The sequence below is a fragment of the Pipra filicauda genome, unplaced genomic scaffold (genome assembly GCF_003945595.2).
Source record: "Pipra filicauda isolate LSUMZ 115617 unplaced genomic scaffold, ASM394559v2 scaffold181_size1560634_pilon, whole genome shotgun sequence".
NCBI classification, from domain to species: Eukaryota; Metazoa; Chordata; class Aves; order Passeriformes; family Pipridae; genus Pipra; species Pipra filicauda.
Window position 1 is genome coordinate 583,354 of NW_024104289.1, and position 17,665 is coordinate 601,018.

At 40.7% G+C, this 17,665-nt stretch overlaps 1 protein-coding gene across 3 annotated transcripts in view; it reads left to right on the forward strand.

Annotated features, from left to right (window-relative positions):
- Nucleotides 1–17,665, forward strand: part of ITPR2 (inositol 1,4,5-trisphosphate receptor type 2) — a 267,849-nt gene that overhangs the window by 100,717 nt on the left and 149,467 nt on the right. For all 3 annotated transcript variants that reach the window (XM_039379969.1, XM_027711719.2, XM_027711720.2), the window contains 5 exons: nt 640–790; nt 12,349–12,542; nt 14,244–14,376; nt 15,276–15,333; nt 16,866–17,031. In XM_039379969.1, coding sequence (XP_039235903.1) covers nt 640–790; nt 12,349–12,542; nt 14,244–14,376; nt 15,276–15,333; nt 16,866–17,031 — 702 coding nt within the window. The remainder of the gene's footprint in view (nt 1–639; nt 791–12,348; nt 12,543–14,243; nt 14,377–15,275; nt 15,334–16,865; nt 17,032–17,665) is intronic.

Sequence of the window (17,665 nt, forward strand, 5' to 3'; positions counted from 1 at the left end):
AGGATGAATGGCCATATAACGTGTAAGGATTCTTCAGTATAAGTAAGTACTATTCTCTCTCTAAGATATTACACTGAAGAAAATAACATAATGCTGTGGTTTAAGTATTGTATGAAATTCCTGACAGAAACTTTAGATAGGCCTAAATTTTCTGGATTCAAATAACATTGAATAAAGGGGAAATGCTTCCAGCTTTTATAGTTCCTTCTCCAACCCACCTCCCAAGCTTTGTCACTGCTGCTTTTGGTCACCTGAAATCACCTCTGTTCTTACCACAGACATCTTATCTTTCTTCTGACTTCCATCTTCCCCAACTGCTGCCTCTTTAAATAATTTCCTTCTTCTTGATCTTAGATATTTTCACAGGTGCAATTGTATCCTTCCAAGCCTTCCTAAATCTCACCTTGGATTTGCTGTTTGCTGTAATTTGACTGGCCAATTGTTTTTGTGTAACTCTGACAGACATTTAATGTCACCTTAGTCCAAGGCCCACTTAAATCAGTGGAGAGACTTGTGCTGATGTGAGTGCACTCAAGATCTGAATCTCTGTGAAAGCTGCTGTGTGAAACGTGGATTCCATAGCTGAACACCATAAAGGTTGTCAATACTTCCTTCATTTTTAATTTCTTTTTCTCATAGGTGGTACATCTGGCTCGAAACCTCATATACTTTGGCTTTTATAGTTTTAGTGAGCTCCTCAGACTGACCCGGACACTGCTGGCAATCCTGGATATTGTTCAAGTTCCTATATCGTCCTACTTCGAAAGGCTGAGCAAGTTTCAGGATGGAGGTGAGAAAAGCAGCAAAATCTGTTATTCCAGTGTGCAATTAGCTTTTTTAGGTTGGAAATAATTTATGGAACATCTCATTACTCTTTCAAGGTTCTTTATTTGCGCATAACCTGCTTACAGGAATGTACTGCAGGTAAGAAGGTTGGGTAAAAAGGAACCTTCCTGACTTGTGGTCACTGCCTTGGTGTTGCTGCTGCTTTGCTTATTTGCAACTGAATTTTCAGATTTTGTTCTGAACCTCAGTATTCCTTGCAGTGAACATCCCAAGCAAGTTCAAACAGCAGCTGCCTGAGCACAGTGGCACAAATGTTTATCAGTCATCTTAGCACTTCACTGAAAGGGAGAAAAGATGTTACTGGTGCCCCAATTGAAGAAGCACCAGATGGAAGCCCAGAGGAGGATCCTCTGTATGTGTTGGTCAGTTTAAATTATCCTTTCTTTAACCCCAGGACTATCCTGTATGACCCACTGCCTTTTCTTCCATGGTTTTCAACTGGGTTGAAGAATGAGCGTGCCAGGAAGGTGTCGAAACTTAGCAGTTTAGTTTTCCTGTGTGTGTGGAAGAGAGGTGTGACAGTCGTGTGGGCTGAGGGTCCAGGAGACTGACTGATGGCAAATTTTGTGTTAATATGTAGCTGGTGTTGCCAGCCAGCTGGCTCACAGCACCAAAATGGATGAGCTGTCTTGTTTGAAACAATTATTTTGTATTTTCTCTGGGAGGCGTTTTCGCAGCTTTTGAGTTTTTCTAATCATTTTTCTACTCAGTCACTCCCACAGATGCCCTGCAGGAATGTGCCATCCCTTATAATGTTTTCCTTCTTTAAGGTTCACATGCTCTGGGGAAGTTTAGACTGTCACTGTCATCTCTGAACCAAGATGTTTTATGCTTGATTCTCTTGATTTTCCCTCCATCACTGCCAGTAGACTTTCCTGCAAACTTCTGGAAGTCTTTCCTGCAATGCAGTGCACACTAAGTCCTGCTGGAGCTGGCTGCAGTCCCTCCACAGCACTAGAGGAAAGACTGTATGTTCAGGCACTTGGAATTATGTTTTGCTTTTTTGTCCCTGAAAGACTGCATTGCAGACTCTCTTCTTAAGTGGCTCTGGACACAGTTTGACTCCATTGACACTATTGCCAACATGGAACATGCAGATGTGGTTCTTCTGTTGAGTTCTCACTCTGCCCAAGTCTTTAATCCTGATTATACATCTCATTCAATGTTTTTACTCACATTCATTACCCATAAAATCATGTTTCATTCTTAATTCTCTTCTATTTCTGTTGAAGGGTTTCATTCCCCTTTCACACAGATATTCTCTCTGTTAGAAAACTGAGGTGTTGGAACAAGTTACTTGTTCTATTGGTTACCTGTCTTGGTTTTTTATTGTCTCTTTTAACTTAAAATACCAATCTGTTAGGCTGTTAAAAAGGATTAAAGTAGAAATTACCCAAGTCTGGGTTTTCTGAGGTTTTGGAAAACGTGTTGGCATTTTCTAAAATCAGAATGGTCTGTTAATTTTTTTTGGAAAGTGTTTTCTTATTCATACCTTCCATAAAATACAGACAGATGGATTGTTCCCTGCCCTCCTTCAGGATGGTGGGAACCCTCCCTCCAGTCAGGTAGGGGTGGGGGTGACTTCTTGTCTTTAAAGAAGGTCAGTATCCATTCTTCCATATCTCTCCAGACTTTAGCAGGTCCAGTACTGTGTGTCCCTCCAACACATTAATGTTCTTGGGATGTGCAGGTGTACACAGCTTCTTTTTTTTAAGGAAAACTACCTTCCTTGAGTTGCAAAACTCATTATATTAATGTTCTTTAAACAAACAAACAAACAAAAAGGTAAGATTGTATCTGTTGTGATTTTGTGTATATACTGCAGATATATGGAAGTAAATTATAAGTTTGAGAGTTTATAAAAGTTATGGGGTTTTGTTTGGGGTTTTATGTTTGTTTGTTGGTCATTTTCTTTTTTTTTTTTTCTTTAAAGCATCCAGTCAGTGATCACAAATGTCTGGGCATTAGCTTAAATCAGTAGGAACACATATTTCATTCTTTGAGCTTAGAGCTTTGAAATGTAGCTCTAAACTCCAATTTTGACAAACACTGACAGCCAATCATGATGCCTGAAATTGCTTATAGATATAAAGAAATATGCTTAAATTTTATCAAGCATTAGAAGTGTGATCCTGTAACTCTAATGTGGGAAAGGGCTACTGAATATCAGCTTAGGCTCTGTATATTTTAATTTTCATTACTATCTTATTGTAAATTAGCACAGAATAATATTAAACGTATATTTAACAGTGATATGTTGTCAATAACTATGCCAATTCAAAAATGCAGTTATTTTCAGATTCTAGGAAAAGCGACTTGAAAGGAGGCTTGACCAAATGAAAACGTCATGTGATTACTATTCTTCAGCTGTAGTAGATAAAAGGTGGCATCTCTACAGAAGAATTTTGATTAGGATTTATGTATTTCACATGACAGGTCTTGCCTTTTAGTTTTGTTTAAAAGTAGTGATTTCCATGGGAAAATCAGTGCTAAATAAATTCTGGAACAGATAGGTTGTACTGCCTTTCAGTTATGGCCATTGACTTGTTCCAGATCAGTAACAACAAAAACTTCCAATGTCTGGTTCCTGGAATGTGAAGTTGTAGGGAACTGCTGAGCTCAAAAAACTGTAGTCAGGATTTTGGGAAATACATTAATGATGGGTGAAAGAATGTGGTGAGTCTTGGCTGTGGGAAACCTGCCTGGAGTTTTGCACCTCAAAATTGAAACAACCAGATTCTCAACCAGCAACCTGGAGCTTTCTTCCATGTTTAATATTTATTTCTTAAATAGACCCACTTATTTCAGTAAAACTACTTGCTATGTAAGGAAGTATATATGACAAGCGTTGAACTGTTGAAGCAAATCTGCAAAATGGGATGTATTTTTAGGCTTAGTTGCATGAAGACTTAATTAACCTTTTACCTGAAGATGTCATTTTCCAAGCTTTGCTTAAGTTTTGAGCCACCTTGGTGGCTGAGGTAGTCCTTGATATTTTGTGTGAGTTTTTCTCTATCTTGGTTCTGAAAAGATTCTAAACAGATCATGGAATCATGGTGTGATTTGGGTTCGAAGGGACCTTAAAGACCATTTCCTTCCAAACTCTTGCCATGGCCAGGGACACCTTCCACTAGACCAAGTTACTCCAAGCCCCATCCAACCTGGCCCTGGACATTTCCAGGGATGGAGCAACCAACCTATGCCAGTGCCACACCACCCTCATAGGGAAGAATTTCTTCCTAATATCCAATCTACACCTACTCTCTGTCAGTTTGAAGCCACTCCCCCTTGGCCTGTTGTTCCTTATATTAATGTAAATGTTATGCCTTGCTTGCTTTAAAAAGCTTGATTTTAATGCCACTGTCAGTTTCTTCATCCAGAATTAAATTAGCATGCATGTAGTTTTCAGGTGTGACCTTATTTGACGGAGACAGATTGGGGAAAGTTGGCTGGAAACATTTGTGAGAAAAGATCCTGGAAAAAGTAATGATGTGTATTTTTGGAAATGCTTCTTACCTAGATTACATCCTAAAAATGAATTGACTTGAAAATGTTGCAACCAACTTCTTTTTTGTTTCAGTCAGTGTGTCTTAACTTTGAATGATTTTCATGGTTCTTTGAAGCTTTTTTCTGTTCCTTTTTTCCTCTTTTTTTAGATTCTAAAAAGAAATAAATATGGAGTTTACAAAATATACTTCTCGTATCCTAAAGAGGCATTTTTTTTCGTAAGGACAAAGGGAGGACTTCATTTAGTAGTGCTGTCTTTCTGGCACCTTTAAAAAACATTATAATTTCTTGCAGTTTTAATTAAAAGGTAAAGTCGTCGCTTTTCTAGTAAGTGCACCCTGCTGTATCATTCCAAAGTAAGGAACCAATCGGCCTTGTCCAATACTGCTGATTTAGTCTCTATGAATTAAAATGCACATCTTTCTCTAGGTGCTATTTGATCTTTCAAATAGCTGATTTTGGTCAAACCATGCAACTACAGCATATGTCGGGTCTGAAAGATGAAGCAACATGGTAGGAGTAGTAGGTGAGCTAACACATTTGTCATGTGGCTCAGTGCTATTTGGTTGTTTGGGAATGAGAATAAGGACATGCAAGGAAATACATCCTTGAATTGAAGCTGCATATGTCTTGGGATGCAGGACACAGTGCTGGGCATCAATTGAAAAAGCCCTCAGTGGTGCAAACCTTATCTGCAGACTAAGTCTTTTCCTCAGGAGTTCTATGTAAGCGGCTACAATTTTCCTGAGCCAGAGTCCACTGACATCAATGAGAGTCTTCTGGTTCCCTTTGCTGCGTCTTCTTGAACAAACTGGTTTTAAAAACTACCTGTAATAAGCTCAAATTGCTCCTGCGTCTGTGATTCTCCGTGAAATATGTTGCTCGTTGAAATGAAATGCATGGAATGCATCATGAAAAGTGTGTGTCATGGTGCAAGCTTTCATAGAATAGAGTCATAGAATGGCCTGGGTCGGAAGAGATGTGAAAGATCATCTTGTTCCAACCCCCCTGCCATGGCAGGGGCACCTTTTACTAGACCAGATAAATGCCGGGAGCTCAGTCCCTCAACTCCAACTGGGCAAGAAGTTGGGTAGCATTTTCTTCCAGCCCTCTTGGCTACAAGTAGAGGTGTGTAGTGCTTAGAAGCACCAGGGAGACCACTGCTAGAACTGCCTTTTCTCTGGTTCCTTTGGGTCCTCGGTGATCTGGAAGGACCAGATTTCATCCATGACTATTAGAAATGACTGTGCTGTTTCTCAGCCTTTCACCTATGTCTGTTAGCTGCTCTTTTGTCTAGTTAACAATTGGAAATATCTTCTTGAAGCATACCTTGATTAGCAGACCTAATGAGGCAGTGGCTGTCTGGCAGACTGGAGCAGTAATTTAAACCAGTGATTTATGAGAAAAGAAAGGTTACAAGAGGAAAAAAAGATTTAACCCTTAGGAAAGTTACCTGTGTCAGTCACAGGTGTCTGCAGTGAAGCAACTTCAGAGCACTGTCAGACCAAAGGGGAGGTCATTCTGAGAGCTTAATTCTGTGGCATGAACCATTTCTCTTTCCCCCTTATTCTCTCCCTTATCATGAGCCCTGTGCATTAATGTGATTCCAGAGGCCATTGCTCTTCTAGGAATCAATATCCCTCTTACAGATGTAGCTCAGCTAGAAGGCTTGATTCCCATGATGCTTTTTACCTTCAAGGCTGGCACGGTGATGGATGTTGGTATTTTTCCTTTGCCTAATGTCCATGGCATAAAAGCCATGCTTGACACTGCTTTGTGGTTTTGAGGATGGGCAAAATCAACAGAACCTGCAGAATGTCAGGAGGAGGTGAAGTTTGGTGGAGTTTCACCATGGTTGGGCAGCAGTCAATTTGTATGCAAGAAGGGAAGGCAGGTCAGTGGAGGCTGGAGAGGCCAGAAGCACTCAAGGAGTGGGTAGCAAATGTATGTGCATTGCATATTGTAGGTTTTTTTTCCTTTGTTTTGCCTCATTATTTCTGAGGACTATAAAATATAGAAGTGACACCTCACCATGTGCCCTTAATGCCATGCATGAGGTTTTCTGGGAGGCTTACTTGAGGGTCAGCTAGTTATTAAGTGATGAAAAATGGTTTAGTGAAGACATAAAGTGTGATTCTTGACCTGTTTATGGTAGGTTCTGAAATCTTTATGAACAAATTCTGTAGAAAACCTGTAAAAATTAATACCTCTTTCACAAACAGGGCTGTAAGGCTTAGTGCTTCTGGCAAATAATATACAGCTCTAAAGGGTTTGAAATAAAATGTGTTCCTTTAGGTGCTGAAGTATGGTTATTATATGTCTTAAAAATGGCTGTAACTTTTCATGCAGAAAAATTAAACTGCATGAAGCAATGCAGCCAAATCAGCAGAGGCAAAGAAATGTCGAGCTAAAGCTGCCACAGGGTTTTTAATTTTGCCCTTGGTAACCACACATTACTGCACACGCTGTTCCCTGCTGGAGGATCTCCAAGGACTGGTGGTGTTGTGTGCTTTAGGATGACACTGAAGCTTTAGGAAGCTTGTGGTGGAGCAATAGTTTAGGTCTGACTGAAAGCCACAAAGCCAAGGCTGCTTGGAGTCTTGCTGTTCTAAGTACTGCCTTAAAACCTGGTTGAACACACACTGGCACATGGGTTGAGACAACCTGAACCAGTTTTCTGCTGAAAACTCACTTTGATGATGGTAAAATTTTGGACTTTCAGCATCATGGCAAAATCTCTCCCCTAATGTGGTAGTAAGCTTGGAAACCAGCCTAAATCTCCCCCAGCACACTGGCAAAATTCAGTTTTGCCTCACCAGGGCTACAGTGGGTAAAAGTGAAATTCATGGGGAAAAGTGAGACCGGCTGAGGAGGACTGGGAAGGCTTTAGGACTTTGTTGGGTGGTAGATGGGGAAGGAGGCCTTCAGGACCTCAGCACGACCCGGCCGTGTGCGCTGGCACCCAGAAACCCCCCGTGTGCTGGGCTGCACCCAAAGCAATGTGGGCAGAAATTCTTCCCTGGGAGGGTGGCGAGGCCCTGGCACAGGTTGCCCAGAGAAGCTGTGGCTGCCGCATCCCTGGAAGTGTCGAAGGCCAGGTTGGATGGGGCCCTGAGCAACCTGGGCTAGTGGAAGGTGTCCCTGCCCATGGCAGGGGATTGGAACAAGGTGATCTTTAAGGTCACTTCCAACCCAAACCCTGTAGTCTCTGATTCTCTGTGGCAGCTCCAATGTAGGTACTTACTTTCCAGAAGCATTGAACATCCAGCTTTTCCCATCCCTAATGAAGCTGCTGATGTTAAAATCCTTTCGAAAATATAGGCACTTTTTAAAATTCTGAGGAGGGAGATGAGCACTGTGGAAAACCGTTCGAGCTAAAAACAGCTGGGCAGTTTTGAAAACTGAGTCCTGGGAATCCATCTTTGACCCCTCTGTGTTGAGGAAGACTGAACAGCAATGTGAGTAAGAACCTACTGCACAGTTCTCTGCACTTTGTGTGAAATACCTCAAATTCTGTGGGTCCTGGAGCCCAAACTGAGGATTCTGCACAGCAATTGGCTGGGAATAATTTGAAGAAAAGGCATGGATCGCCGGCTGCCTTTGACAGTTGTTTTTCCTGCTGAATATGGTATTTTGTCACTTACCATCCATGCTGCATTGCATAGCAGATTGTTGTTTAGTTTTCTATTCTGCTTTTAGAATTTTTTGCAACCAGTAAATGACTTATCAAGAAAATATGTTTATGTAGAAAATGAAGTGTCAAATTATCCACTGTTTCGATTACTTGGGTGGTTGCTATTTTTTTCCCATAACTGACTCCTCTGAAAAGCCTTTCTTCTCAGAGAGGTCGTTGTCTTGTCAATTGTGCCAAATTGTATGAGATTATGTGCTACAGTTTTGTGACAGAAACTGATACTCATTAGGAAGTTGTGATCACCATAATAAAAAGTAATGAAAAGGAGATGCACAGTTGTCTTTTCAAAACATGACAAGCATTCTTCTCTTTCCTGTTCTTTCAGTGTCTGCCAATCTGCAGCTCCTTTAAATTACCGCTTGTGCATAGTGATTTCTTTATGACTAACCTTGTGAGACTGTACATTCAACAGGAGACCTTCCTAATGGGTCCGCTGCTTAGGGAAGGCTCTTGGCATCTGGCTTGTCTTGGCAGAGAGGAAGGGAAAACTGGAAAAAAGATCCATAGAGGTTGCCTTGCATTGTTTTCCTCTGTTGGTCAGTCACAGCTCTGAGCACTTCTGCAGTGGTTTGCCAGTGAGGGAGGTGGTTGGCTGCACACACCAACATTGTGACATTGCAATGACCATTGTCTCCCTGCCACGCTTCACAGACTTACATAAACGTTAATACCTTGACCTCAAAGCAAACAACAAAAGCTGAGGTCAGCAGGTTAAGGGTGGCAGTCCCACATGAAGGCACAGCTCAGGCTTCTCTGGCAAAGTGCACACAAAAGTAATCAGGGTTCTCATCTGCTTGCTCTCTCTCCTAATTTAGCTCAGTTAACCAGCTGAGGCAGTAAGTTAATTTTTCTTTGGTCATTGGTATTCAGGAAGCACTTTGGAGCTTTGACTAAGATCAGGGCTCCCTTATTTTAGTCATTGTGTGCATATGTACTAAGAACTTAAATCTCTTTTATTGAGCCAGTGTATTTTGTCTTGCATTGTTGCAAGCTTAGTGGTCATCGTCAGTCACTCTTTAAGCCTCAGTAACCTTCCTGTGTGCCTTACCTCAGAGACACACACCCTTCCCTGCTGAGATAACTGTATTAAAGCCAAGAGGACACAAAAGCATAGCAAGGAGAAGCAGCTCACTAGCAAGACTGCTGTGGGCCCTATGTTTGTGAGTGACAGATTTAAATCCATGCTTAACTCAGTCTAGACTTGCAAGGCTGGACAGATAACACAGCACTGTGAACACTGATTACCTGGGGGGGGTCTTTTGGAAGAGAAGCTACTCCCCACTCTTTATGCCCATGAATGATCCCCATGGCTTCTTTCACAGAGTAGAGCAGTTCCTCTCAGTGTTGAGACACATCAGCTGCCTCACTGCCAGCCCTGAATGTGCTGGTTGGCTGCTGTCTGCTCCTTAGAGATGGTTACATTTCATCAGCACCCTACAAAACACGGTTGCTAAAATACCTTTCCTGAAAAGAAATGCTGAATTGCTCCAGTTGCTGTAGCATTTCAGCTCTGGGAGTGTTCTCCCCAAGCCTGCTCTGAGTTAGTTGAAAATTATAGTCAGAACCAAGCAGTTAGTTAGAAAGTTTTTGAAAATGGAGGTACTCCTGACACCTTGTCTCACTACTGTTATTGACAGAAATCATGCAGTATTGAGCCACGACCCATTTCAGCTGTAAATACTGAACTGGATTAAGTAGACTTTTCTCTCACTGGAATCCCTTCCTATGCATTAATGAACTACAATTTGAAATGGCAGGGATAATAAGCACCACCTTAATCATCCCTTGCTTTCCTTCTTCTGTTTGTTGAGAATCAGTTACATAAAGGTCAGCAGTAAAGGAATGTTGTGGACAGAGGGTTTATCCTTGTCAACGAGGCTGTTGGGATTCGCACTGGTTTGTACCATCTTTGACCACTGGTGTTCCGTGGGTAAGGGGAAAGGACAGCAGTAATTTTTTTCTATTTCCTAGATGATTTTCTAGGGTTCAATATTACATTTAGTGCCTCACAGTCTTTGTTATTTCAGGTCTCTCACTGTCCTTTTTAGAGGTGGAGAAGGTGGCCTCCTCATTTATGGGGGTCATCTTGAAATGCAGAGAGAGTGGCTAATTCCTTGGTCATGGAGAGAGTTCAGTCCCCTTCCCTGCCATGCCTGTGCAGCACCCCAGTGACAGCTGAGAAAATAAGCCAGATGTGTGCTCTAGACAAAATCCCAGCTTGCTTTCTCCAGGAATTTGAGGTCCACCCAAGATATCCTTATCCAAAAGACACAAAGTTCTTTGTTAACTTTACACCAAATAGACTTCAGTCTTGAAGGGTGAGCAGGAGCTTTACAAGATAAAGTGGAATTCTTCTGCCTCATTTAGGACAAACTGCAGTTTTATCTAGTTTTTGAAAGAATATCTTCTGGGCTTGTCTTAGGCTTAAGTGGTTTAATTATCATTTACCCCATTGAGTGAAGATATTTAATAAAGAATTCCTGAGCGTTCCAAATACCTTCTATTTATATAGAAGGAAAGGTCTTCTTTTGAAACCATGTTGTGATGACTTCTCAACTGAGATGTAGAGCAGGGGCATTACATGCCATGAAGCAGCTATGCAGTCTACAGGTCTTGTGATGGACATCAGCATCAAGGACAGGATGAAACGAATAATGTCATTTATTTCATTGTTTGAAGATTAAGTAGATGCAAAAAGTCAGTTTAACTGAAGGTACATGAAGGGTTGAAGGTCCTCTGCTTGGACCCGTAGCTTTACACAGGTGTACTGAGTGGTGGTCAGCGCAAATAAATGTTTAGCACACTGGGAGAAAGGGGTTGGGGAGTGGGAGAGAAAGATATATCCGTACTCTGTTATTCCCAAGCTGTTTTATTTGACTTGAAAGGAAAATGCACTGTTTTCATTTTGCCACGAGAAGGGTATTTGGAATGATTTTACTTACTTTATGCTGGTGTAAGCAATTAGAACTTTCTGTGCCTGCCTAAAGTGAGGATCCAGCCCTTAGTTTGATTCTAGCTTCTTTTTCCTGACATCATGCAAACTCAGAAATACATTTCCTCCTCTCCTTTGTAGGGACTCGAAGTGTTATTTTCAAAAGACCAATTCAGAGTGATTGCACACCAGACCAGATGCTGAATGGGACCTCAAACCTGACACTAATCTGCCTTATTCACTTTGAAAAAGCAAATTCTTTGTGCCTTGTCCTTTAAAAGTCAGGGCTGAAGTCATCCTCTTTCCCTGCGTGCAGTACTTGAGCTCTGTGGATTGAAGAAAGAAGGGCATAAGAGGAGGATATTGCCAACAAAAATAAAATAGAGCTTTGGCTTTTTACAGTAAATTGTCTGGGAAGAGGGTCTCTTCAGTGGGAGTAAAGCTTGTCCATGGCATGGTGATTAAAGTGCACTAAAAGACATACAAGAACTATTCAGGCTTCTCTCAGCAAAGGTCCATTTCCTTCAGTCTTTTCTTTGGTGTAATCTAGGTCTTGGTGCTCTTTCTGTGAAGAAATGCTGTCCTTCCCTTCCTTCTGTCCATTCATTCCTATCTGTGCTTTGCAAGAAAGGAATATAATTCATGTAGGTAGGTAGCGCAATATTCTCATTCTTTCTTCTCCCCACCTTTGTTAGGAGATAGTCATCAATTCACTGAGATGCTTTTCACATCAAAATTCACTATAAAGACCAGTATAATCTGTGGGAACAGAGTTATTTCTTGGTAAATTTTGCTGAACCAGCATCAGTGATAGGTACCATTGCAACTAGACTAGATAAAGTTTCTGCCACATGAGTATAAAATAACTTTTCCCCTCATGTATGACTGACTTATGAAGGGCACTGTGATTACAGATACTAGTTTGACCTTCAGGACAGCCTTCAAGCCTGGCATTCTCCTGTGACTACTTAATTATTCTTAAAAATGGGTTAAACAAACTTCTTTAAGAAATTATTTTAGATGTAGGTAATATACCTTCAGGCAAAAGGAATGGATTAGGTGATTTCTTTAGCTCTACTTTTTATGATTTATTGAACACGTTAACAGAGCTCTGGAAATATTTTGGCATATTTTCCATCTGCTGACCTGGAAGGAATCACACCTGTAAGAAATGTCACCTCGGAAAATCAGTGTAGGAAATTTGTCCCTAAACCACTGGGTAATTTGAATTAATTCCTTCTCCTGAGTTTGATCAGGAATTGAGGAGTTCTTATTCGGTATGCCTGTTGGGACTGGAAGGGGGTTTGATGACATGGGGACGTGTGTGATATACTCATGGCAAATATATATATTTTTGTTTAATGCATAGGAAACAACGTTATGAGGACCATCCATGGGGTAGGAGAGATGATGACCCAGATGGTGCTGAGCAGAGGGTCTGTGTTTCCCATCAGCACCCCTGATATACAGCCAAGCATTCACCCAAGCAAGCAAGCCAGCCCTGCAGACAGTGAAGATGTGATAGTAATGGACACCAAACTGAAAATCATTGAGATTTTGCAGGTAATAATGATTGGTGAAATGTTGCATAGCAAACATTTCACAGGACTTGACTTATTCACATAATGGCAAATTCTTGCTATTCACTGGGCTGTTCACTGTAAAAGTAACTCTTTGGTATGAGGAAGAATACTCCTCTGTGTGAACAGCACACATTTGCTTTGTGTATCAAATCCCAACTGCCTTGGGCAGTTCCTTGCTTGTGCCCTGAAGGAATGTTTCAGTGTTTTCTATAAATTCTGTGGATCTATTGGTACCATTTTCACCTTTGAAGGAGCCCATTGGTTCTGACTTCTCATAGGTGATTTAGATTACTTTATTACTTGTCATCTGAAAAGCTCTCAATTGTTAGAGTATCCTCAGTACTGCCTTCTTTGGTTCCTTTAGTTTAAAACTTATGGTGAAGGACAGTGTTATGAAGTCATCACCTAAATAATACCAGTCTTCTCTATTGCTTCTCATTTTCATTTGCTTCTATGACTGAATTTTTCTTCTTACTGTCTTGCTCTACTGATTGATGCCCAGAAGGATGATTCCAGGACCTTGTCCTATGCATTCCCTGAGAGAATCACATTTTATCTCATCCTTTCTTTTTCCACAGCACATTCAGTGCAAGAGCACCTAGGATTGGAGAGCGTTTAATCCTAATTTGTTACTTAACCTGTGGTTTGTTGGTTATGGATTTTAGTCACATGGTCAAATTACTGCACATTAGCAAGTTTTCATATGCTGGGTAAATCACAGTAAATGTGCATATATATGATCCTAGTTCACAAGAAATACAAAATAATTCGGTTTCCTTTAATATGCAATGAAGGAGGATTAATTTAAATCATGTTACCATTCATTATTACTCTTAAAGAATATTTTAGATTTATTGTATTATTGTACATAGCTAGTACAATGGTGATTAAAGCAATTCTATTCTAAGAAATATTTCAGTTTATAATAATTTAATTCCCAATCTATCCTCCTATTGCTTTAAGTAAAGGCTTTTTTACTTATGAGTTTCCATTCTGCCCTCAGCCAGAATTAAACAGATGGCCTGAGAGACTTAGTTGACTATGTGTGGACTTGGAAAATTCTTAGTTTTAAAAATCTTACTTGTACAATTACAGGGTAACTTAATCATGGAAAATAAACAAATCCTATTGCAGTGGGTCTGGGAAGTATGTTTGACTTTAGTTATAAACCAAAGAAACACATTGCCACCATTTGTCACCTTTCAGATGACCTGTCGCCTCAGCCTTGGTAAAGAAACATGTGCTTTCATCTCCACTGGTTATAAAATGTGTTAAATGCTCTTAAAGCTGTTTGATTGTGTGCTTGCATTTCCTGTGGGCAGGGAGCATCCCTGTGGGATACACTGGAAGTCAGTTGATGGGCAGTCAGTTCTCCAAGTGACTTAAATCGGTATTAGTGTTTCCAGCCTGGCTATTTGCCTCGCTTTTACCATGTAAAAGTAGCACTTCCAGCTCTGAATTAGGATTTTTCCTGTATGGCTTTCCATTTCCACAGCTGAGCAACAGAAGGGCAGCTGTCAGGCAACTGGGAGGATGACCCTTGAGCCTGTCTTTGCTCTCTGCCCCACTTCTGGTCTTCATGGGGCATTGGAAGTGCAGCTGAAATGTGAAATAATTGGTGTCAACATGGATTGACAGAAGAAAAGTCTTTTTTAAAACTTCTTTTTTTTTTCCCGTGTAGTTTATTCTCAGTGTCAGACTGGACTATAGAATATCCTACATGCTGTCTATCTATAAGAGAGAGTTTGGGGAAAACAATGAAAATGCTGATTGCTCCACAACATCCCCACCTGACACACCAGGGACTGCCTCAGGTAAATGTTGCTCTTGTGTTACAGTATAAAATAATTCCATGTAGAATTAGACTGCAAAAAAATGAGTTTAATGACACCAGAAAGACGCATGCTGCTTTAAGTGGAAAAGCTTATGGACAAAAGAAAATTTTAAGGAATTCCATGAAAATAAGATTTTTGCTGGCCTCTCCTCTTCTAACAGAAATGTAATTCCTTTTTCCCATTGTGACATTTTGTTCTCTTATTTGTGCTCTTCCCAAAATGCTACACAGTGACAAATGGAGTAGAGGGTAGATCAGGAAGAATGGTTGGGGTTGGAGGAGGACAGATTTAAGTGAGGTGAATGTGGTACAGGAATGTAAGTGACTTTTCAGGGAGCCTTCCCATGCTCATGGAAGTGCTGAAAAGGTCTGTGTGAACACCTGGAAGTAGGGGAGAATTGCTCTAATTGGAGGTGGCCACATATATAACACTGGGTAGTAAGTTATATTAAAGGTATTCTAAAGGAAAATGTCAGTGTGGTAAATGATTTGGTTTATGATAAATATTCTAAAAGTCATGTAAGTACTTTAGAGGGATTGGCTTATCTAATAAAAAAGGTATAAGTTTTAATAATCTCTGTCATTTGTGGCTCACTGCTGGCGGTTAGTACAGCTCTTAGCACCGTGTGGCTGTGGTTCATCTCTGTAATTTGGCCCTTCCTCAGTAACAGTAAAACAAAATTTAACTCTGCCCCATGTCCTGTTTCTTCCCTGCTACTCTTGCAGACAGCAAATTTTGCCTAGTTGAGGAACGACTAGTTAGACCTTTACTTCATACCATCTGCTTTAAAGAGGAATAGAGTTCCATTTGGAATAGATTAAACAGTGATCACTGGCTTTTTTTTCTTTTAATATTTATTTTGATTTTTTTTCCCCCAGCAATCGTTCCTGACATAGATGAAATTGCAGCTCAAGCTGAAACCATGTTTGCTGGCAGGTACATTCTCTGAAGCTCTACCTCTGTGTGTATATATCTGTTTGTTCGTGTTGGTATTTCTCATGGACAGCCTCTCTTTATTCTGTGCCTGTTTTCACACCCCTTTCTCTCCCTTTGGCTGTTTGTTATTGTATAACCTGTACATAGACAGAAAAGACCTGGATTTCAAACAAGGAAACAGCTCAGTTGGTCTGGATGGCTGTGGGATTGGAAGTGACCATCCTCTTAGTTGTAAGAGAGTTGGTAGAAAGTTTTTTGCCATGTTCCCAAAGGCAGCTGGGAAATGATGTACAGGAGTATGGGCTAAAACACAGTAATTATTTATTTATCTTATAATGCCTCACCCAGGTGCTCCTAAAGAAAGCCTTTTTTTTCCTAGTATACCTTCTGACTGTAGCCCCAAATTTCTTGGATCAGTAGGTTACTGCTGACCCTCAGTTTTTCTCCTAGACGTGTAGTAATTGCACTTTTTGTTTGAACCTATTTAAAAAATTATGTCAACAATAATCTCTTTCCAATGACTCCTCAAATTAGGAGTGGACCGCTTCCATGATCTTCTGGACCACCAGAGGCCTGTACATCACAAGTTATGCTTGCAGAGTTTGGGAAGAGATTTCAGCTACACTGTGAACAGGGAAAAAAAAAAAAGCATGGAAAACACTCACACTGGAGAGTTATTACCATTATCACTATATTGGTTTAATTTTATGAGTATAATTATACCAGTAAAAATTAATTCCATTTAGACAAGGCCATAGACTTTAAAGTTTTTCTTGGAGCTAGGGAGAAGGATCTGCAATGTCGGCACTGTGATCTTACCTCTCTCAGTCTCTTATGCCTTCTCAGTCTTTACCAGCAGAAGCAATGCCTTCAAGTCCTCTCCCTGAACTCCCATAATGTAAAACAACACACAGCCTTTGGCATCTACATCTTTAAAATGAACAGAGAGACCGAATGGTTTCTTGGAAACATTACTTCTGCTTTGATATGTTAAGTGTTAATCTGCTTTCTCCCGTTTCACTTTATGAATATGATTCCAGAAATATGATGCTTTTGGCAATTCTTGCTATTTTTGATCTTATTTTTTCTTAAATGAAATTTTAATAGCAGCTGAAAAAGGAAGGAGTGAAAAGAAAAGGGTCAAATTAATCTCTTGTGAAATGCAGTTTACTTCATTTAATTTGGACTGGGGATGAGCTTGGCACAATTTACCCAAAACACAAATTAATGTTTTTGCAATATGGATTTTAATCACAATATTTGACACATTTCACATATACTTCCTTGCATTCCGTAGTGTCCATTCTGCTACAAGATTGCTGCAACAGCACATAACTGCAGGATTCAAGTCCTTATAAAATATGTTAAAGTGATATGTTAAAGTAATTTCCTTCCTGCAGCTGATTTCATTTGATTTTAAGAGCTCTGTCAAACGAAGGTTGCGTATGCAGGGATATTTATGTATAAGGCTTTAATTTTTTCTGATTTATTTTACTTTATTGGGTGCTTTCCCCCCCTCATTTTTCTTGCAGAAAAGAGAAGAATGCAGTTCAGCTGGACGATGAAGGGGGCAGAACTTTCTTGCGGGTCCTCATTCACCTCATCATGCATGACTACCCTCCATTGCTCTCAGGTGCTCTGCACCTCCTATTTAAGCACTTCAGCCAGAGAGCAGAAGTTCTGCAAGCATTTAAACAGGTATGGATGGGCACAGTGTTATTCCAGGAAACTGGAATGCAGGGAGACTTTCCAAAGCTTTGCCACCTAAACTACTGGTTGTTGCAAGATGGTGTAGTTTCCTTAGAGGTCCAGTATCAGCAGACTTCTTTGACTGTATATGTGCTGGTGTATATTAGAGTTGTGCACCCAAAAATAGTTCTTTCTGTGCACCCAGAAACGGTTATTTCTGGCATTGCATTCACTAGGGAAAATGTGGGTCCACGGTGAGCATCTCACAGGATGTAGTGATCCCTCAGGGACAGAGTCAGTGCCTCGTGTGTGGCAAGCAGGGCACAGGTGTTGGCAGTAAGACTTTCCCATCCTCAGGGCTGCTTAAGCTGGGGATAAAGCTCTTTTGTTATCCATGTGGTGTTTCTAGCTTTAATTCAGGTGTCTTTGCACCGTGCTCTGCCATCTGATAGAGGTATGCCCAAATAACAGGAAGGCAGTAATAGAGCCGAGCCTGTTTCCAGCTTTTATTCTTCCCCTTTGGTAATGGTGCATGTGCAGGCTCCATGTGTCAGGGGATTAGGATGGGGAGATCTGATGTCATGGGGCTGGGTGACAGAGACATCTCTGTTATGTAACCCTTCAGAACATATGTTGATAAGAC